The 22,500-nt window shown below is 50.1% G+C and overlaps 1 protein-coding gene across 50 annotated transcripts in view; it reads left to right on the top strand.

Moving 5' to 3' along the window:
* The window catches only part of LOC113582932 (protein tyrosine phosphatase receptor type D), a 404,960-nt gene that overhangs the window by 314,310 nt on the left and 68,150 nt on the right, over nt 1–22,500 (top strand). For 30 of the 50 annotated variants that reach the window (XM_035529853.1, XM_035529844.1, XM_035529843.1 and 27 more), the window contains exons 11-12: nt 3,127–3,272; nt 5,362–5,503. In XM_035529853.1, the coding sequence (XP_035385746.1) occupies nt 3,127–3,272; nt 5,362–5,503 (288 nt within the window). Of the gene's footprint in view, nt 1–3,126; nt 3,276–5,361; nt 5,504–22,500 lie in introns of all 50 variants that reach the window. The other 20 variants (XM_035529828.1, XM_035529825.1, XM_035529822.1 and 17 more) reach the window with 1 other exon arrangement.

Raw genomic sequence — 22,500 nt, 5'->3', positions numbered from 1 at the left:
GGCAACGACTTCAGGAAGTCGCTAGTCTGGCCTCTCCCACTGCCGGGCCAAAGGCTCTGGAGTCAAAAGAGTGCATATTTTTTCCCCAGGAGATTTTTATCAAGGAGAAAACAGTAAATGCCATATCGCTGTGCCGCGTGTAATTGGGTGGCTGTTGTTAATCTGACTGTGATTGTGTCGCTCACTCTGTGCGCTCCCTGATTGATGGCACTGCTGAAAACAGCTGCAGCAGCCTCTATGAAAGCACCATTTTCCTTGAGTCACGCCTCAATCATCTCCCATTGTGCGGTTTCCCCCCAGCTCCCTCTGCTGCCGATGGCAGCGTGTGCGACTGCAGTCTGTCACGGCCCACGCGGCGGAGCCGCTAGAGCCGGAATGGCTGACTCTTGAGCAAACAAACCCACGACGTATCGGTTACCCATCATCTCGCTCAGACAGCGACGCGGCAGGGGTGGAGAGACGAGACGTGTGTGCACGCGTGGCCGTGTGTGTGGTACAGCCTCGAGCCGTGACGTTAATGTGTGGAAGCTCACCTGTCATGATCGGGGGGGGGGGGGGGGGCAAACACACGTGTGTATTGTGCGTGAGCGTGTATGGGTGTGCTTTTTACTGCTCTCAACCAGCTGTCCATCCCAATTTAGTCTCCCACTCTCTCTCTAACCCAAATACATACACTCACTCACTCACTCTCTCTCTCTAACCCACATACATTCTCTCTCTCTAACCCACACACACTCTCGCTCTCTAATCCACACACTCTTTCTCTCTCTCTCTCTCTCTTTCTCTAACCCAACCACACTGTCCCTCTCTCTAACCCAAACACACGCTCTCTAACCCACCCACACACTCTCTCCCTCCCCCTCTCTCTAACCCAAACTCTCTCTATCCTTCTCTCTCTTCCGCTCTCTAACCCAAACACATTCTCTTTCTCTCTTTCTCTCTCTCTCTTTATGTCTATCTCTCTCCCCTGCTATTACCCAATAATCTTTCCTTCATCTCATATGTGGTCTGTCCATTTAATTTACCCCCCCGCCCCACATACACGCACGCACTCACACACACGCATACAAAGGCACACACACGCACACCTATGCAAACACAGTGTATTGTTGTGATTTGGAGCGAGACAGAGCCACAACTATTATCACGTGCATACTGTGCTCAGTGTGTTACAATTCACAACCAACCAAGTCATTTAAATCTCGGTCTGAGAGCAACAAACAAGGCGTGCATCTGCACAAAGGAAATTCTTATGTAGCCTGTGACTCTGAGTGGTGGAAGCATCATTTTTTCCTTTTTTTTAAAAATAAACATTAATTTTTGTTCAATCTCCCTGTACGTTTAGTCAAAAAAGCGACATATTTATTCAACAAACATCAGACAGTGTTGGCTGCAATGATCGAAAGCGCAGATCCAAGGTCAAGGTGCGTTGCTGGGCGCATGACCTCAGCTGTAGTGGCTGTATGTGGAGCTAATGGCTTCAGGAGCACTACAGGGAGTTCTTCAGACCGACCCTGCAAGCTGTTTCTGCCCCGCACTCTAGCCCCCGTGCCTTTTGTTCTCCTTCTTTCTGTCTCTCTCTCTCTCTATCCCTTTCTCCATCTCTCCATCTGCCTCCCTCGCTCTCTCTTGTTTACATTTCTCCCTTTGTCTTGCTCTCTCACTCACGATTTACCTCTCTCCCAATCTCTCTTTCCCATTCTCTCTCTCTCTCTCTCTCTCTCTCTCCCACTCTCTCCCACTCTCTCTCTCTCTCGTCACCTCTACCTGCCTTTGTGCTGTGTACAGTTTTGGCTCTCACGTATGCTGTCATTCTCCAGTGCCTTAAATCTAAAGACCAGTTGCAGTATTTTGCATGTAGCTTTGCTTACGTACACTCATTGCAACGTGGGTAGCGGGGCTTTTTTTTTGTTTGGGGGGGGTTGTGTGTGCGCGCGCGTGCGAGCAATGTCAGTTTCTGGCAGCAGAATAGGACTTTTTTTCTCTCTTTTTCTCCCTTTAAATCACGATTTCTCCTCTGCTCTTGGGAAACATGGGCTTTGGCATCAATGGCGCACAGAGGGCGGGAGCAGAGAGCTTCTTCCCTGCCCCGGCGAGAACGAGGCGGCACCAGCGTGTGCGCAGGAAATGAGTCACCACCGGCACCACGCGAGCCAAAGGCTAGCTCCACCCACCGCGCCGCTGGGAACTGCGTTTCCATGACAGCTTGGAACCGCTGAGACTTCGGTTCAGGGCCCCTAGCAGAGGGGCCCTGCTCTACAATGCCAAATGAACACAAGCGTTAATAGAACTATTTCTATTTAATATTTTCATGTAGCTTTAATTGACTTCGGTGACTTTTGGGCTGTAATAGGCTATAACGTGTTATATAACCACGACATGAGGTTGTTGTGATGGCGATGGCGCTTATGAACAGATTATTACGAGTGTAAGTTCTCGTGACGGGGTGACCCAGCACAGTCTATCTTCCTCGCTAAGTCACCGCCAGTAACAGGAAAGGTTTGGCGCTCCGGACAGGAAGGACGTACACAAATGTGATGAGTGCCGCCAAATTTCTAGGCTTAGTGCAGGTATCAGATATTAACGCTGCCGTCCTGGGAGCCCAGCTGAGTCATTACAGTCCTCAAAGGCTACGAGGAAGAAATCAAGACAAAAAAGCAAATCCTTTTTTTTTACGCCTGATCTCTCTCTCTCTCCCTCTTCTTCTGTTTATCTTTTATTCCCGCTCTCTCTCTTTTTTCCTTTATCCCATGATTCCATAATCTAATGCTCTGGCCTCGGCTGCATTCATCCTGCTCTTACGGAATAAACGAGGGATTAAGTTGATTCCCCCTTCGGTTGATCGCATCTCCTCTCTAAACCCCCCCTACAAACCCCCCACTGTATTTTTCTGGTCAATTGTCTCTGTCCTTAAGCCAATCCATGGTCCCGTGTGAGGAAAGGATGGTTAATCCTCTTAACAACGAGAGTGAAGGCGTTCCAAACTGCAGAACGGCAGCCGGTTCCGTTAGCAACGGGCTGCGAGGAAGGGACTCGGGTAAAGGGGCGAGATAAACCCAAACTCTTCTCCTCGCTGCCGCGCTTACACGCACCTCTCCTCTCTCTCTTTCTCTGTGTGTGTTTCAGCACCACCAAAGTTTTTACGGACCCCCAATGACCAGACGGGAGTGCAGGGGGGCGTGGCCTCCTTCATCTGCCAGGCGTCGGGCGAGCCACGCCCCAAGATCGTGTGGAATAAGAAGGGGAAGAGAGTGAGCAACCAGCGCTTTGAGGTATTAGGTCTATTGTTCTGATGTAAAATGCTCGACAATGTGAATGCTTCCAAAAAACAACCAACCAACCAACCAACCCACGACGTGTCTGGTCCCTTCATGCTCAGTCCAGTGGCGCTAACCACGCTAATCACATTCCACATCTGCCTATGAATACGTTTGCCAATAACCGCTTTCGGTGTCAAACAAGTTGCATGGTTACTAACGACATTTTAGAGGTAGGACGTACAGCGATGATTGTAACGTGAGAGTCCGGTGTCTCTGGTTTGAAAGCTGTGGCATTGCATAAGCTCCCGTGCTCTCGGTCTGGGCTGTTCATTGGTTCACGCTCTCATCGCTTTGTTTTTTTTTTTGTTTGTTTTTTTGAGAAGCGGCTTTCTCATTTGGCTTAATCCATTTGATTCATTCCCGATTCAGTCGTGATTGATTTGGCTGAATCCTTTTGATTCATTCCCGATTCATTCGTGATTGATTTGGCTGAATCCTTTTGATTCGTTCCCCATTCATTCGTGATTGATTTGGCTGAATCCTTTTGATTCGTTCCCCATTCATTCGTGATCGATTTGGCTGAATCCTTTTGACTCGTTCCCAATTCACTCATGATTGATTTGGCTGGATCCTTTTCACCCGTTCCCGATTCATTCATGATTGATTTGGCCGAATCTTTTTTGACTCGTTCGTTTCCACCTTCACCACCACTAACCTCGATAAGGCGACGCGTCATGCCAGGACACTGATAAGATTTGTGGGTTTAAAGCGTGCGCTGCCGTGCAACGTCGCCAGAGAGGCGCTCAGCAGCTCTGCCGGGCGGTGGGTCCCTGTCCTGCACCATCTCACGCCGAATCCTATCAGAGTCCGCCGCTCCGCCTGCGCACAGGCCATGCCATGCTCGCACCGACACCATCCGCCTTAAACTCACTTCCTTTCAGAAGCCCAGCAACTTCCTGCCTGCGTGCTTCCTTTCCCTGGGAAAGGCGCAAGGAAGCTTTGTCATTCCATGCTGCCGCACGGACTGGCTAATCGCACAGTTCTTAGCCGGGAGTCTTCACAACTCAGGCTGTGTTTGTCCGCGTGTCCCGCACGTGTGCGTGCTAGAGATAGGAGCCAGACTGCGCGATTTTTAAAAAAAAAAATCTATTTTTGTTATTATTATTTTATGTATTTAAGCCTGTGAAACTGAGTTACTGTCCAGGAACGTTCTGTGCAATGTGAGTATTACAACTCTGAGCTGTGGAAGTCAAAGCCACCGTGTTTGTGAAAGTTCTCTGTGTGTGTCGTTCGTCCCATCGGGGGAGTGTCCTGTCTTTCGTGCCAGCGTTGCGGCGCGCTAAACCAAGCGCCCTGATTCGTTCCTCCCGACTGTCAGTCAGCTGTGTTTGTGCCTGTCTCCTACCATCACTGTTTGCACTGTCGGAATGGCGTGTTCCAGTTTGTATCCGTTGGCTTTAAGAGTGGGGCAGGGCCATAACGCTAACTGGCTGGAGACTCCAGCCATCCACACACCTCGACGAAATCCAGTGGGGCAACTTTCCCATTCTTAAAGTCCAGTGGCCAATCAGGTTCTCTCATTAGCCGACGGACGTGACCCTTTAAAAATCAAGACATTTGAGCAAAAAAAAAAAAAAAAAAAAGTCGGAAATGTTGACAATTTGACGAAGCGTCCCTTGTCTGGGACATCCAGCCCTGTTAGTAATGTTAGTAAGGTATAAGTTCATACCTGATTGCTGGTGTAAGGTCTCCAAATCGACCCTCCCGACAAAGGCCCCTCCCACAACCCTCTCTGAATGTTTATGACCCTTTCATTAAGTCCATTGTAAATCCCGCTTCCAGATTGTGCAGCTGTTCCCAATTGACAAGTCTGACTGCATTTGGAGATAACGGGTAGTCCCTGACTGAGCCACTGTGTGTCGTCAGTTCAGAGAGTCTCTCCTAGTCAGCAGTGTGTCTGTTGTGTGTTTGTGTGCGTGTGTGTGTGTGTGTGTGCGTGTGTGTGTGTGTGTGTGTGCATGTGCGTGCCTGTGCACAGTTTCCCCTCGTCAACTGTGAACAAAAAAACTCCCATAACATATTCTGTCTCTCGCCCCTGCAGGTGATCGAGTTTGACGACGGCTCCGGCTCCGTCTTGAGGATCCAGCCACTCAGAACCCCACGAGACGAAGCCATTTACGAATGCGTGGCCTCCAACAATGTTGGCGAGATTAGTGCCACCACACGCCTCACTGTTCTACGTGGTAGGTCTCGTGTGCCTGGCGAAAAAGAGGGAAAAAAATGACACAAGAACCATTCACATTTTTTTGTTGTTCTCTCTCTCTCTCTCTCTCTCTCTCTGTCTCTTTCGCCCCGTCACCATTTTTGCTCCGCGCGTGTCGGCGGTCTCTTCCGTCATTGGACAGCTTTCCCTTTTTTTTTTTTAAAGTCATTCTCCAGGCGTGTGGTTGGCTTTCTGTTGTCGAGCCTGAGACTGAACTCGGTGGTCCCTGACCGAGGGGCGAGGGTTAGCAGTGCACAACTTCTCTCTCCAATCTGAGCAGAGCTCCTCACCCACAATGCTCAGCTAGATGGACGCGGACAGAAACATGCAAGATCGCGATCCCTCTGCCCGTGACCTCGGGAGTTTCTTGTAAGAATCTGGACCGACTATCGAGATCGATTTCGCCTTCTCGCCGGTTTCCGTCTCCTCTGTGCGACAAATTTTACGCCACGTTTGCAAAAATGTGCCGACACATCTCTGTGACGAGGCCGAACTCCGAGCGGAGGGCTTTGTGGAGATAGTCCGAGCCGGCTGGAGAGCGGCACGGGCCGACGGGTCCCCCTTTGTCTCGCTTTGTCGTTCCTGTCAAAGAAAGCTGGCAGAACTGCCCCGTGCGGCTGCCTACCGCTGCGCCTGCAGACAGGAAGCCTTCATGTCACTGAAAGTAAAGGACCGTGAATGGAGAAAAGACAGAGAGAGTCAGAGAGGGGTGGAGAGAGAGGGGAAAAAGGAAAGAGACATTTTTTACTGTTTTTTTTTTTTCTTTGTACTTCAGCAAATATGATTTGACGAGTCAGTGATGGTGAGATTTTAATATCAGCCGTAATTGCGTTTCCATCATTCTTGTGCTGGTTCATCTCTGTCTCATCTGTCCAGAAGACTTTGCACCAGAACCACACTGACTTTTGCACAGGATGCTTCCAGCTGTACCAGTGGCTATCTGGGCTGAGGCCTGTTGACTTTTTTTCTCTCTCTGGTGCTGGTTGACGCATCTGCCACAGTTCTGTGCGGTAGAATCGCTCTGTGCGACTCCGCCTCCTGACTCCGCCTCCTCCCCCAGCCGCTGTGAGCTGCTTAACAGCAGCAATGCTACAGAACAGAGCGCCAGCTAAATATAAGCCACATACCTTCAACCAATATTTAATTCAATTAGACTTGAATCAAAATGGAGGGAAATATGCTAATTGCCCTGATAGCTAGCCAGTAGGCAATTAATGTAAGGGTTCCATGTCTAATTACACAAAACTCATTTTAATCTCGATCTGCCATATACGCCACTAGGAACATGACTCATTGTGGGAAATGTACCTGCTCATGCATGAGTTTACAAAATCCTGTCACTGACTGTAGCTTGTGAAGGCTTTAAAAAAACATTCACAATTTTAAGCTTGACCTTGCTTTACTGTACAGTACAGTAACTCTAACCACACTACTAACCATGCTACAAACCAAACTACTAACCGCACTACTAGCCACACTACTAACCACACTACTAACCATGCTACAAACCAAACTACTAACCGCACTACTAGCCACACTACTAACCACACTACTAACCATGCTACAAACCAAACTACTAACCGCACTACTAGCCACACTACTAACCACACTACTAACCATGCTACAAACCAAACTACTAACCGCACTACTAGCCACACTACTAACCACACTACTAACCATGCTACAAACCAAACTACTAACCGCACTACTAGCCACACTACTAACCACACTACTAACCATGCTACAAACCAAACTACTAACCGCACTACTAGCCACGTCACCACTGTACTAACTACACTACTAACCACACTACTAACAACAAAATATCACCACTGTACTAACTACACTACTACCCACTATACTAACCACAACATATCACCACTGTACTAACCACACTACTAACCTCTCTACTAACCACACTACTAACAACAAAATATCACCACTGTACTAACTACACTACTAACCACACTACTAACAACAAAATATCACCACTGTACTAACTACACTACTACCCACTATACTAACCACAACATATCACCACTGTACTAACCACACTACTAACCTCTCTACTAACCACACTACTAACAACAAAATATCACCACTGTACTAACTACACTACTAACCACACTACTAACAACAAAATATCACCACTGTACTAACTACACTACCACCCACTATACTAACCACAACATATCACCACTGTACTAACCACACTACTAACCTCTCTACTAACCACACTACTAACCACACTACTAATCAAGGCAAGGCAGGTTTATTTATGTCGCATACTTTACAAGGTAATACAACGTGCTTTAAAAAAAGTTAGAATGAAGTACAAATGTTCAAATTCCAGAGAGATCTGACCCTTTCTCTGTCTCTCTCTCTCTCTCTCTCTCTCTCACACACACACACACACACACACACACACACACACACACACACACACACACACACACACACACAAAGTGCTAAGGGACTGTAACTCAGACCATGAAGCAACTGACCCCTGATTACCTCGATCACCTTTAGCCAAACCTGATGAGCCTTAGGGGCCCCTGCTTTCCTCCTGTTGGACCTGAGGGAACACAGGCTACCAGGCTATTGGACCTGAGGGAACACAGGCTACCAGGCTATTGGACCTGAGGGAACACAGGCTACCAAGCTATGATCACGAGTCATTTTAACAGACCTCTTTTTTGTCCTTTAGCAGAGGACCAGTGAAAACGCAGCAAGCAACGTCCTTCTGCTTCAGTCGGTGTCTCTCTGAATGGTGCGGAGACCAGCAGGCACATCCTGGGGCTCAGTCATGCAGACCAGGACGTGACCCCACAACGGAGCCGTCCACAGAAAGTGAAGCGCATTGATGTAATTGTATCATCACACGGCAGCCCCCGGGGAGGCTGGGATTGAAAAAGGGAGGGGGGTGGACCCTCTCTCGCCGCAGGGCTATTATTGTATTTTAGCCTCAGCAAGACGAGGGATGCCATTAGTGATGAACTGGCAGACCCAGCAAATTCATTTGCATTAACTGGTTTGATGGAAGTATAATGGAGTCCGTTCGAAATCTACTTGACCGAGTCCTGAAAAGGGCGCATCTGAAAGAGTCTCATCCTTCTTTCCCTCTGCTGGGTCGGCGCGGTGCGTCGGCCGGGGGCGGTCGCCCGCTCCGAGGAGACCCCTCCCCATCCGCACACCCGCTTCAACCACGTTTAGTGTACCGCCGCACATCAGCTGAAGCTAATGCTGTGATTAACAGGGGATTAGTGTCTCTATGGCGTCTTTTGAACGTCCTGAAATATCTAACCCCTTCAAAGCAGTCAAGAGGCTGCATTCCAAATAAATCCCCCTTCAAAACTAAAGATGTTTTTTAAGGAAAAAAAAACAAAAAAAAAACCCCATCAAATTCTACAGAGTGTTTATTTCATTTTCTGCCCATCTGACTCTGAAGTCTACATTCTGTCGGGTCAGAACCGTCATCAGTATAAATCTTGGATCAATTAAAGAGACACACTCAGTATTTTTTGGGAAAAGTAAAAGTCAGTTTGGCAGAATCACGTTGCGTAATATCAGTCCTCCTGCGGAATGTTTTCCCGCTCCGGTGTTCCCACACTTGGGGAGGAACTCGTAACCCGAGAGTGTGTGCAGGAGTCACGGCCGTATCTGGCTTTTAGCAGAGAGGGGCTCACTGAGGCCCTGACTCCCTGCACTCTGATCCGCGGTGCCTGGGACACACGCACGCTTCTGCTCGGTCTCGCCCTGGAGTTCCGGGCGTCTTGTTTGTCTGCCACACCGCTGCTGCTACGCCTCCCCGGAGCACAAGACGCGACTCGCGTGTCATGAACCAGAAGCTCTAATTCCACACAAGGAGCTTCTTTCAGCGGTTGCAGCTGTTTTAAATTTGTTTGCTCTTATTTATTTTTATTATTTACCTCATCTGGAGCAGCGCCTCGGCGATTGGCGCAGTTCCGATTCGGAGCGCGACGGGGCTGACGGCAGATGTGCTCCGGTTTCTGGCAGTGCTGACTGCAAGCTTTAGCTCTTCGTTTATCAAAAGAGACAACAGCAGACCCACGAGGAGCTGGCTTCCTGGAGGCAGAACCGGGGTGACGGGGGCCACGGCCTTCGGAGGACTGAGCGGGTGGTGCAGGGTTGCCCCCGGTAGCCCGCCGGCTCGTCCACCCCCCCCCAGGGAGGGTGGGGGGAAGTGCTCACCTCAGCAGGACAGCTTGTGACCTCCATGCTCCTCTGCTCCTGTCCAGAGGACACGCTCCTGTCCAGAGGACACTCTCCTACATGGCGCTGCTGTTCAGCTGATAGACAGTTGGGGTATTTCTGGAGAGGTTTCTACAGTCCCTGTGGCCTGGCCTACAGACACACAGTAACGGAACAGATAATGAGCAGATAATTGCCGTCATTAAAATGACTGGCCAAAATGCACTTGGACTTTATAGATCTCAGCGTCCCCCAAAATCACCCTTGACTGCAATTAATTGGGGAAATGGATCAGAGACTACGTGTGTGTGTGCACGTGTGTGTGTGCCGTGTGTGTGTGTGTGTGTGTGTGTGTGTGTGTGTGTGTGTGTGTGTGTGTTTATACAATGCCTGGTTTAGAGGATGAATAAGAGGTTACTGCAGCACTGCTGGTATTACCGTGGTAACAGGATGGATTCAGCACTTTGCTGTGCATCAGCACAAACACCTGCTACCTTCACCCACTGCTCGGAGGGTGAGACAGCTCAGAGAGAGAGAGACAGTCAGATCAGACACAGAGTCAGCTCGGAGGGAGAGACAGCTCGGAGGGAGAGACAGCTTGGAGAGAGAGACAGCTTGGAGGGAGAGACAGCTTGGAGAGAGAGAGACAGTCAGATCAGACACAGAGTCAGCTCGGAGGGAGAGACAGCTCGGAGGGAGGGACAGCTTGGAGAGAGAGACAGCTCAGAGAGAGAGAGACAGTCAGATCAGACACAGAGTCAGCTCGGAGGGAGAGACAGCTCGGAGGGAGAGACAGCTCGGAGGGAGAGACAGCTTGGAGGGAGAGACAGCTTGGAGGGAGAGACAGTCAGATCAGACACAGAGTCAGCTCGGAGGGAGAGACAGCTCAGAGGGAGAGACAGCTTGGAGAGAGAGACAGCTCAGAGAGAGAGAGACAGTCAGATCAGACACAGAGTCAGCTCGGAGGGAGAGACAGCTTGGAGAGAGAGACAGCTTGGAGGGAGAGACAGCTCGGAGAGAGACTGGCCGCCGCAGACACCCACCACTAGCGGAGCGTGACCAGCTCTCCTCTCACAGCTCTGATTAAAGTCTTCACCTGCCATTCATGGTTCTCTATTTATTACCATCAAATAAAGTACATTTTCTCTCCAAACGCGGAGAGGGAGGCACGCGTCCATGATCTCAGTGTTTTAGCAAATGAGGTGTAAAAGCTGCTTCACTTTACCACACACACACACACACACACACACATACACACACACAAACACACACACTCACACTCACACACACACTCACACTCACACACACACACACACACACACATACACACACACAAACACACACACTCACACACAAACACACATACACACATACACACAACACACACACACACTCACACACACACACACACACACACACACACACACACACACACACACACACACATACACACACACACACACACACACACACACACAGTGGCTTTAAGGGACTCTGGCTGAAACCTGAGCAGAACTGCGAGACTCCAGTCCCCTGGAATACCCGCGGGACAGTGAGACTCCTGTCCTGTAGGCTTCCTGCAGGACTGTGAGACTCCTGTCCTGTGTCCCTGATCGAACACAGCTGAGTTCCCTAATTACCTCGCACCTCACCAGCTGAGCCGGGCTGCTGCCACACTAAACCGCCCGGAGGCAGACGCCCGTGAACTAGAGCTTTTCATGGCACTCGTTGGCACGAGACATGGTCAGTTCTGTCTCCTACAGAACTCCTATGGTTAGACGTCTGGCGCCCTTTGAGGTGGTTATGGGATGGCTCCGCCCTCCGGCACCAGTCTGAGCGCTCATCATCAAACTCCTGAGAGTCCCAACAACTGATTTCAGATCAGCTTTGTGTTTGTTTGTTTTTCCTCCCTGTCTTAATTAGAATAACTGAACTGAGGGAGATGTGTGGTGTGTGGTGGGTGTGTGAGTGTCCTGATGGAGTCCCTGCCGTGTAGACTCATCTCAGCATCTGCTCTCACTCTGCTCTGTAAAACCAGCACAACCACGATGTCACCCCGCACCGTCGCCATAGCGCTTCCTCTGATGTCATCAAACCAGGTGGAGCTGAGCCGTGCTGACCTTTCCATCCTTCTCTTTCATTTATTCTTGGTGTAATGGACTGGGGTTGAGGTGACCTTGCGTCTCTGCGCGCTCCCAGTCTGAGCGGCGCGTGACCCTCCCTCCCTCTGCACACGCTCAAGGCCTCGCTGCCCTTAATTAGTGATCTGCAGTGCTGCGTGCGGTGTGTGTGTGTGTGTGTGTGTGTGTGTGTGGGGGGGGGGGGGGGCTCTGTTTTCTGCCCGGACACTTCCCTGCGCATCACCAGGGAAGTGTGCCGACGTGGGTCGCAGCGGGAATCGGCGCGGCGTGGACCTTGAGGCCAGAAAAGGGGCGCAGTTTTCCGGAGTCACGGCGAGGAGCGAACGTCCTCGTAGGCACAGCCTAATGAACGGCAACATGGGTGGAGGTTTTCCGCACCCCCATAAATCCGCAGCCTTAATTCTGGTGGTCTGGTCTGTAGGGAAGGAAAGGTTGAGCGGGCTTACACTCATCGGTCGGGGTAGTGCTCGGGGTCACGTAAGGTCTTAGCAAATACAGTAGATAAACAAACGCTATTATCGTTCCCTTTGCTCCCTAAGAGCAGGCTGATGTGAGATAGTGCTCTGTGATAATGACCTTTAAATGGGGAGGTTTGGAAGTGCTCTGCTTTCCAGCCCTGCCCAGGCAGTCGTCCGCACAGCACTGCATCCTTAAGATGGAACTGCGAGTGTCCATAACGCACCTGGCGGAGGTTCTACATCGCCACCGGAGAGCGAGTTCGGTTCCTGGTGCTGACATGGTTGGGGGTTGGGGGATGGTGGAGGACACACACACACACACACACACACACCACACACACACACACCACACACAGAGAAACACTTCAAAGTGAATAGCAGGGTGTTTATAATAGCGATTTAGCCACCCTCCGTGTTTGTTTATTTTCCATTTATTTATAGTCACAATGGGGGAAAAGAATATGGCTAGTGGAGAATGGGAGCAGCTCACACCCCAATGCTTACTACACGCAGATACGCCCCCCCATGCTTACTACATGCAGACACGCCCCCCCCCCCAGACACGCCCCCCATGCTTCCTACACACAGACACGCCCCCCCAGACACACCCTCCCCCCATGCTTACTACATGCAGACACGCCCCCCCAGACATGCCCTCCCCCCATGCTTACTACATGCAGACACGCCCCTCTCTCCCTGTCTCTCTCTCTGTCTCTCTCTCTCTTTGTCTGTCTCTCTCTCTCTTTCTGTGTGTGTGTGTCTCTCTCTCTCTGTGGGTTGACTTAAAAGAGACTTTCTCCACTTCAGTCCTGCAGTGTTCAGTTCACGTTTGTGTTCACTTTTTGCCTGCTCCAATACTGCTGACATCACTCATTATTACCAGACCAGATAGATGCAATCATCGCTGTCTCACACAGCTCCTTTACCCCATACCCTCTAACAACGCTCCTTTACCCCATACCCTCTAACAACGCTCCTTTACCCCATACCCTCTAACAACGCTCCTTTACCCCATACCCTCTAACAATGCTCCCTTACCCCATACCCTCTAACAACGCTCCTTTACCCCATACCCTCTAACAACGCTCCTTTACCCCATACCCTCTAACAATGCTCCCTTACCCCATACCCTCTAACAACGCTCCTTTACCCCATACCCTCTAACAACGCTCCTTTACCCCATACCCTCTAACAATGCTCCCTTACCCCATACCCTCTAACAACGCTCCTTTACCCCATACCCTCTAACAACGCTCCTTTACCCCGTACCCTCTAACAACGCTCCCTTACCCCATACCCTCTAACAATGCTCCCGTACCCCGTACCCTCTAACAACGCTCCCTTACCCCGTACCCTCTAACAACGCTCCTTTACCCCGTACCCTCTAACAACGCTCCCGTACCCCGTACCCTCTAACAACGCTCCTTTACCCCATACCCTCTAACAACGCTCCCGTACCCCGTACCCTCTAACAACGCTCCTTTACCCCATACCCTCTAACAACGCTCCCTTACCCCGTACCCTCTAACAACGCTCCCTTACCCCGTACCCTCTAACAACGCTCCCGTACCCCGTACCCTCTAACAACGCTCCTTTACCCCATACCCTCTAACAACGCTCCCTTACCCCGTACCCTCTAACAACGCTCCCTTACCCCGTACCCTCTAACAACTCTGTCTCTCACCACTCCTCGCCTGGCTTCAGCCATCAGTGTTCTCTGTTTGTCCCTCTTTATCTGCTTATTTAATCTGAGCCCCTATGAGGTGCACGCACACACACACACACACACGCGCACACACACACTCACACACACACACGCGCGCGCACACACACACACACACACACACACACACGCCCGTGAACAAACATACCCCTGCACACACACCCCGAGGCTCATGTGCAGAGGGATATCGCCGCTAATCTGATGTGTGTATGAACGACGCAGCGTGGCATTAGAGTCAGCCAGCACAAAAGGGTTACTGCTGCAGCCCTCAGAGAGACAGCAAGAAAGAGACGGGAAAAAGGGAGAAGGAGGGAGAGATGACTGAGAGAGACAGGCAGGGAGGAGAGAGAGAGAGAGAGAGAGAGAGAGAGAGAGAGAGAGAGGGGCAGGGAAGTGCGTGAGTGCATCCGTTTATCGCCTCATGCCATGGTGACACCCCCATCTGCGACTCTGCCATGATGTTGGTGAGAGGCGCTTGATGCCTCTGTGCTCGACTTTGCTGCCTTACTGAGTCCTCCCACACGTAGCATTAGCTCTGTGTTCATCTTACCAGCCCGGGGCCACTCAGGGATCTCACCCATCTGTTTCTCTGCTCCACTGTCTCGTGGCGTCCTGCAGGGCTCAGCTTTAGGGCCGTTATTCTTTCCTTTATATGTGTTGCCCTTGGGTCAGATTATAAACAGCTTTAAAATGATTTATCAGACTTTTGCAAAACATCAGACCCTTTCCCTGTGCTGCAGAATTTACTTATTTTTGATCAATCCTTGTTGTTTGATACCGTTGTTAAGCGAATGATCAAATCTAACTTTTTCTTCAATTAAGGAATTTCCCTCGATCGTCTCAATCGTATCAGAAACCTGCTACCAGAACACTTGCTTGGATCGCTTCACTGGCTCCCAGTACAATAAGGAATCCAGTTCAGGGTTCTTCCTCGGACTTACGGAGCACTGCGTAACCAGGCCTAACTCTCACGTGACTCGTGGGCTTCACGCTTCTTTGGCAGCTCGCTCTCCTGGGTCAAACGAGGTTCATCCACCGGCTGCCCCGTGTCCCCCATAGAGGAACCACGCCGAGCTTTTTTCGTGAAAGTCAGCCGGTTCTGTGGATCCTCTTAAGTGGCAGCTAAAGACAGGCATAGGCGTCTTCTTTTTCTGCCTCAATCTTAATTTTCATCTATAGTGAATTTATAGTACTTGCATCGTCTGTGTGGAAATGATCTTTGCTCACTTTTCCGTGCCTACACAACGCCTGTCATGTGACCGCCGCTTAAAAACGCCACGCCATGTTGCTGTCTCGCCATAAGTGGAGAGCTAACTCAAAAGCCACGGCCGTCTCCGCCTGCCAGGAAAGGCGGACGAGGAGCGCATTCCGGCAGAGGCTGCGGAACGCCGTCGGCCGGACGCCTCCGCAGCCGCTCAGGGAGCTCGTCTGGACTTCCCTCTGCTCTAGCGCCGCTCCAGCGCGGGCGGCACGCGAGCGATGCGAGGGTGGACTCCGAAAAGAGAAGCAGCCAACGGCCAATTGATTGAGTCCGCAGTGGAGTCTCTTAATCTCCACATTAACCCAGGCTGTTTTAAGAGCAAATAAGAAGTGTTCAATTAATTACAAACCCTCAGAGGGCGTTTGGAAAGGAAACAAGATTCTTGTGGGAGAGGAGAGGAACAAGTCATTACTCACCCAGCTACACACACACACACACACACACACACACACACACGCGTGCGTGCGTATCACTCTTCTGTGCTCCCATTTTCTTCCGCCCTTCCTTTTCTCCCTCGTTCTCTTTTTCGTTCTGTCTCACTCGTTCACCCTCTTCCTGCGCGAGCGAGGTTTCCCATGCATATTGTGTGACACAGCCCATGGACTACTCGTCAGTTCTGATGCACAGATCCCGGTAAGAGTCACAGATGTGCTGCACACCCTCTCTGTGACGCCAGGGGGCGCTAGAGGCGAGGCATTGTCCGGCCTGCTGCTTTTACATCTTCCGTTCAAAGTGCTTTTCGCAACCGTGCAACTCCTTAACGAACTGGTGCCTTTGCTTCACAACAGCGTCTCGCGGACAGATGATGTCCAGATGTTGTTCTGGTTCTGGTTTTTGGTTTTGGTTCTGGTTTCTGCTGTTTGGTCTCAGAGTATAGTTATTGAGCTTCAGTATGGGACCTGGATGTGCTGGTGTAAGGTCTAATGAAGCACCATGAATATATGAAAATTGCTGGCTGATAGCTATTGCTGATAATAAAAGATAAATACATACAGACTGCCCAGGGTATGTCTGGAGTTCTGCAGACATAATTTTGGGTTATTACACCTGACTTACATAAGGATAAGCAGTTATTTTACAGAGATTTCCTCAAATTCCTCCTCTGCCAGAAACATCATGGTCAGCATTTTCTCATTATACTGGCTGAATATATTGGTGCAACCCTGTTAAGAATGAGTCTTAAGAAGCCCCGCCTGGTTTGGCTCGTCAGCCAATCAGCAGGCTCATTGCAAGCTCAGTCGGGTTGTTTTGGTACTAAAGCATGGGGTGTGTGGGATCTGCAGTGATTTGATGGGGAGTCAGAATTTGGGATTCAGTGTCGAGAATTTGTGATTCAGGGTCCAGAATTCAAGAATCAGTGTAAGGGATTTGGGATTCCGTGTCCAGGGTTTGGGAATCAGTGTCAGGGATTTGGGATTCAATGTCTAGGTTTTGGGAATCAGTGTCAGGGATTTGGGACTTAGTGTCCAGACTGCTCATGTGTCTCCAAATCTCTGACGATTATAAAGGCACGAACTGCCTCACACACTCGTGGGAATCGCCACAGTACAGGGCTGTCTGTTTACCAGAGAAAAGAGCTTTGCGTGATCCTTTTGTCTTTCTCTCCCCTTACCTTCTCTCTCTCTCTCTCTCTCTCTCATTCTACCTTCCTTACCAAACCTAACTCATAACTTCCAAACATAACCTCTCCCGAATTGTGAATCTTTGGTCAGAGCAGAGCAGATACCCCAGCTCCCCCAGGAAGGACAGGATCTTTACCGAAACAGCCACTACCCACAGTGCACTGCTGCCGGGACCCGAGTCCTTCTGTTCCCCCCTGCAGAACTGCCACTCCACCCGCTCGTCCTCCTCTCAAATCGCACGAGGAGTTAACCGATCATGTAGTGCTTGGGCTTTTATAGGGTAGTAATGTCACAAATCAAGCAGTCATTTTTAAAAGTAACTGGAAATTACACACCTGCATGTGGGGCCGCATGTCACTGACTCGTGCGAGAATAGCTTCTACTAGCTTCTACTTTACATCCTCGGGTTTTGCTCCTAATTGCTTCCTTCATCATGTGCAAATGCTCTTTTTCATAGTTAGATGCAAAGAACAACCCTTAGCGACATTCTCGTTCTGCGTGTTGACCAATTAGAAAACAGCATTGGCCTTTAATGACTTTAATGGCTCCTACTTTTCTCCCGCCACATAGAACAAGCGGTGATTACTTACTGTAAAAAAAAGTCCAACATTTCACACTTCCGCTATCATAATCCAGGTGACTACGTGATAAGGGTACTGCTGAAAGTGGCTGGTGTGCTGTAGTGACTAAAATTGGCTGAGGTACTGCTTGTGTGTTTAGTCTACTGCTTGTAGTTTTCTGCTGAACTACATGATTTGAGGAACAGTTCCTGACATGGCCTGCTTACTCTCCTGGCTAGGTCAAGGGTCACGTTGCCCAGACCTGTGACAGGCATCTGACACATTCCGCATCCCGAGATGACACGCGAGACGCTACCCGATCCAGCGTGGAATCCCAGCCCAGGCAGATCGGGTGCTGAGCGTGGGGGCTTCAGGCACTCGTTCCTGTCGGGCCCTGTTCCTGCCGCGCTCCAATGCTGTCGCTTCCCAGCCTGGGGCCGGGCGGGAACGTTAGCTTTCTTCCAGGAATATGTGTGGGTTTGTGTGTGTGTGTGTGGGGGGGGGTACGTGCTTACTGCATGTTACTGAGCGTCTCACATGGGAACAAATGTGATGGAAACAAAACTTGCGGAAACTTTTCGGTTGTAATTGCTGGTGTGGGCGGAGTGAGCGAGGGGCGTGGTCTTTCCTCCCGGATGTTATCCACTGCGATATGGAGGCTTTTAATCTGCATTTAATTCTCCACAACCTGGTGGGGTCTACTGTTCGGCTTGATGACCTCTGACCAACCTCCGCCCCTGTCTGTGGCTGATAACCTGAGTGACAGGTGGTGTCAAACAAAAACCTGGGGTTCCCAGGCCTCGGGGCAGAGAACCTCCGCCCACCTCGGGTACATTACAGCCTGACAGTTATGGGAAGGAGCTGAGAGTGTTTCATTTCCACAGGTGCATATGGAGAGGTGGGGTAACGCTCTGCCCTCTGGCTCTCTAAATGCAGCGCTAATCGCAACGCTGATGTCCAGACCACCCAGGCGAGGGGGCTCAGGCACGGCTCGGGTAAATGTCTTAGCAAACGGGCAAACACGCGAACAGAGGCAAGTAAAGAAGCGCCTCTGCGTGGGCGCGGGCAGCGTTTCCATGGTAACGCGGCGCCGTTCGATTACCGGGGTCCCGACGGTCCTGACTAGCGACCTGCCAGTCACGATACGCCACCGTATGAAAAGCAACCCCGTGTCAGGCCTGTCACAGAGCGGGAGATGCCAGAGGACGCCATGCGACAAGACCGAGGGATGGACAGAGAGCAAAAATGAGAGAGAGAGAGAGAGACAGAGAGAGAGAGAGAGAGAGAAGGGGAGAGAGAAAATGTCATCATGGTTTTGGCACAGAGTGGAAAAGCTACATTGTTAATCATCGAGAGACAACAAAAGCATAATTAACAATCCGTGTGTGTGTGTGTGTGTGAGTGTGTGTGAGTGTGTGTGAGTGTGTGTGTGTGTGTGTGTGTGCGTGTGCGTGGGTGCGTGGGTGTGGGTGTGTGTGTGTGTGTGTGTGTGTGTGGGTGGGTGGGTGGGTGGGTGGGTGGGTGTGCGTGCGTGCGCGTGCGTGCGCGCGTGTGTGTGTGTGCGCGTGTGTGTGTGTGTGTGTGTGTGTGTGTGCATGTGAAAAGGTGGGGGCACACACTCACAAGGGAAGCGGTGTATTAATTTACTCATTACCAAACTTCTGGGACATGGTAGCAGAAGCTTGTTTCCTACAGCGTTATAATACGCTCATTGCGCACAGTTCCCCTGGGGAGGTTTACTTCATGGCCTCATTAAAAGAGGGCTGTGGATGCGTCCTGTGTGTGATGAAAGAAAAAAGTGTATTGTTATTATTGTTGTTGTTGTTCTTGTTGTTGTTCTTATTGCTGTTATTGTCATTGTTGTTAATAGTAATATTTATATAGTGCAACTTTATAAAGTACTTTACAGAAACTTCTAATTAACCAAATATTAAACTACAAAGAGACCAAAAAATAAAGAAGACAGTGGTAATTAAACATTAAACTGTAGCATTTCAAGATTCTTTTGAAAAAGTACTAGGAGCCAATGTGGAAGGGGCGGGGCCGTGGCAGGGGCGGGGCCGTGGCGGGGGCGGGGCCGTGGCGGGGGCGGGGCTGTGGCGGGGGCGGGGCTAGGCTGTCATCTTTTGCATCAGCTGCCTCTCTGGTGCACAGTGGGTCGTCCAACAAAAACACTGGGTAAGACGATTTATCAGGAGCTCACTGACGGTTTTCATTGGCTAGGCCCCCTGTCCACGCCGTTGGCTCTGAGGTCATTGCCTCCGAGGAGGTCTGTCATGCTCTCTCTCTCTCTCTCATGCACACGGTTTTTCTTTTCTTTCATTCTTTTCACCTTTAAATGTTTTTTTTTTCCCCATCGTCAAGAACAGTCTTCATTAGGGCAGGCTCAATTAAAACACACACACACACACACACACACACACACAGCTCAGCAGGACCTGTCATTTGGGTGTCGGGCCCTTTTCTTATAAAGAGAGACAAAACAGGATGTAGAGGAAGATGGAGGGAATGTGATAGAGAGAGAGAGGGAGAAAAAAGAATGTGTGGGTGAGAAGGCAGGGCCATTAAAGACATAGCAATGGAGAGACATATTGAGAGGGGGAGAGAGAGAGAGAGAGAGAGAGAGAGAGAGAGAGAGAGAGAGAGAGAGAGAGAGAGAGAGAATGTGACCAGAGCCTGTTCGTTAACCTCTCTGTTCCCTGCTTTCTTTGGCGTCCCGCCCTGTCCCAGGAGAGACGCAGCCCTGGGTCTTTTGTGTTCGCCCGAGACAGGCCTTTATCGGACAGCAGCCCTGCCTTAAACCTCCTCGATCTGGAGCCGCGCACAAAAGCACGAAAGCAGGCGGAAAATATAAGACGCGTGGCCGTCACGCCCGAGGAGCTTCGCCCCGTTCCGCCACGCTGGTAATCTGCCATTTTTTCAGCCGGAGGGATTCCCAGGCCACAATGCACCACTGCGTGCGGCACCACCACCGTGGCAACCGACCTGTGACAGCCTCTCTAAGGAGATTGTATCCGCTTAAAAAGCACCCAACAAATATATTGCATTATGGCCCTAGGGGGATTCTCTGGGAAGAATGACCTCGCCCTGCGGGTGAAAGGTCACGCCGCGCTGAGACGGACTCAGAGGAAGACCTGCATCGATTCAATCTCTGCAACATCTGGTGTTGCGGCAGAGAGCAAAAGAGGGAAAAATGGAAGGTGTCAAAGCTTTTAGGTTTCACACAGCTTGTATGTGAAAGGACAAAATCCCTCTGGAGAAATCAATGTTAAATACATCCAGGCAGATTGTAGGGTTATGGGTTAGAGTTTCAATTATTTTGCCATTTTGTCATTAGTGGTTGAGACAGTGCTGGACACAAAAAGAAAGTTACCAGAACTTTTTTTTTTTTTTTTTTCCCCTCTCAAAATATACCGCGAGCTTTACAGCATGCAAACAGCCAAAAGAATCCACTTCTTCGTCTCTGTCTAGTTCTTGGAGCTCACTCCACACTGTCGCTATCTACCCACATGGAATACAGAGTTGTCAGAAGGCTAAGACATACTGCTTCCTGTGTGTGCTAACGTTAGCGCAGCGCTAATGAAGGGCCCCTGCCGGGATAACAGAATTAGCTCCCTTCAGCTCCCACCACACAACCATCCACGGTTAAACAAACACCTAAAAAGTTAAACGGGGTAAACAGTAACTAATCATGTTCGAGTGCCAGCCTAGTTCACGGGGGGGGGGGGGGGGGGGGGGGGGGGACCAGTTATCTTTCATTTAATTAGAACGTGCTCCCAAGGAGATTGTTACTCCTATACAGTTAGCTATTAAAAATGAGTCTGTTGCAAAGTGTGTGTGTTTGTGTGTGGGGATGATGGGGTGGGGGGTTTGGTTGGTACGTGGTGCTGTCTCACCTCAGGGGTACCAAAAAAAAGGAGGGGAAAAAAAACCCAAAAAATTGTCACTTGTGACCCTTGTAAATGAACACTCATTTTATCTGAGTGTTTGAAATATGTATTCATTTTCTGAGCTGCCATCTTGCTTCTTCAAGGAGGTGCTGAGCTGTGTGTGCTCTAGATTATAGTGATTAATACCAATCACACAGGCAGGAAATGGCGCATGCTCAAGTTTAACGGCTTCCTATCTTAGATATGGATTACTTTGGGCCATTGGTGGAGATGTGAGGGACCCACCCCACCTCACCCCACAACACTCCGTTGGCAGAACATCCGTCCCATGCCTGATGACCTGAGTGTGGGTAATGTGTGTAAAGTGTCACTGGGGGACAGTTTACGCCGTAGCGCGACCACTCAGCGTTTTCTCCACAGCACAGCTGCGCCATTATCGTCCGGCGGGTGATTTAAGACAGGGTGGGAGTACCATGCTCTGGAGGAAGAGGTGAATTAAGCAAAGCGTCATTTTATCAGCTTTTGTCCTTGATGTTAGAGGTATGCCAGGTATTTAAATGTGCACTTTGCATTTAAAGCGGGGAAGAACCTCAACCTGGCGGGAATAAGATGATCCAAGGTCTTTTGCCGGAAATTCTGCCATCCTCTGCTCTCTCTCTCTCTCTCTCTCTCTCTCTCTCTCTCTAACCCGTCATCCGCTAAAATTCTGGCTGGTGTCCCCCCCCCCGTCCTAATTTTATTGCAGGAAACAGTTTGCCTGTGCTCAGAGCAGGAGTGCATTACCTCAGTGTAATTTATTCAGCTGCGACAAGTCCAACCACCCGTCTTATTAGTGGAACTGCAAACGTAGCATGCGATAAGCCCCCCCCACCCCCATATACCACCCACCCCCCTCATCTCTCCCAGTGTACTATTAGTTCCCTTATACATTTAAATGCTTTTGTCAGTAACCCCTCAATTTCAAAGACTAGTATGCATCAACACCGTGTTGAGAAGCCAAATTGAATGCTAATTAATTGGCAGCGTTTGCTTTGCATGATGTCTGCAGAAAACCTCACTACTGCAGGGTTTCCTCCCTTTACCTTTTAATCAGGGAAGGTGCAGCAGTGA

Source organism: Electrophorus electricus, chromosome 9, assembly GCF_013358815.1.
Source record: "Electrophorus electricus isolate fEleEle1 chromosome 9, fEleEle1.pri, whole genome shotgun sequence".
In the NCBI taxonomy this organism is placed as follows: domain Eukaryota; kingdom Metazoa; phylum Chordata; class Actinopteri; order Gymnotiformes; family Gymnotidae; genus Electrophorus; species Electrophorus electricus.
This window is presented reverse-complemented; position numbering and strand designations above follow the sequence as displayed.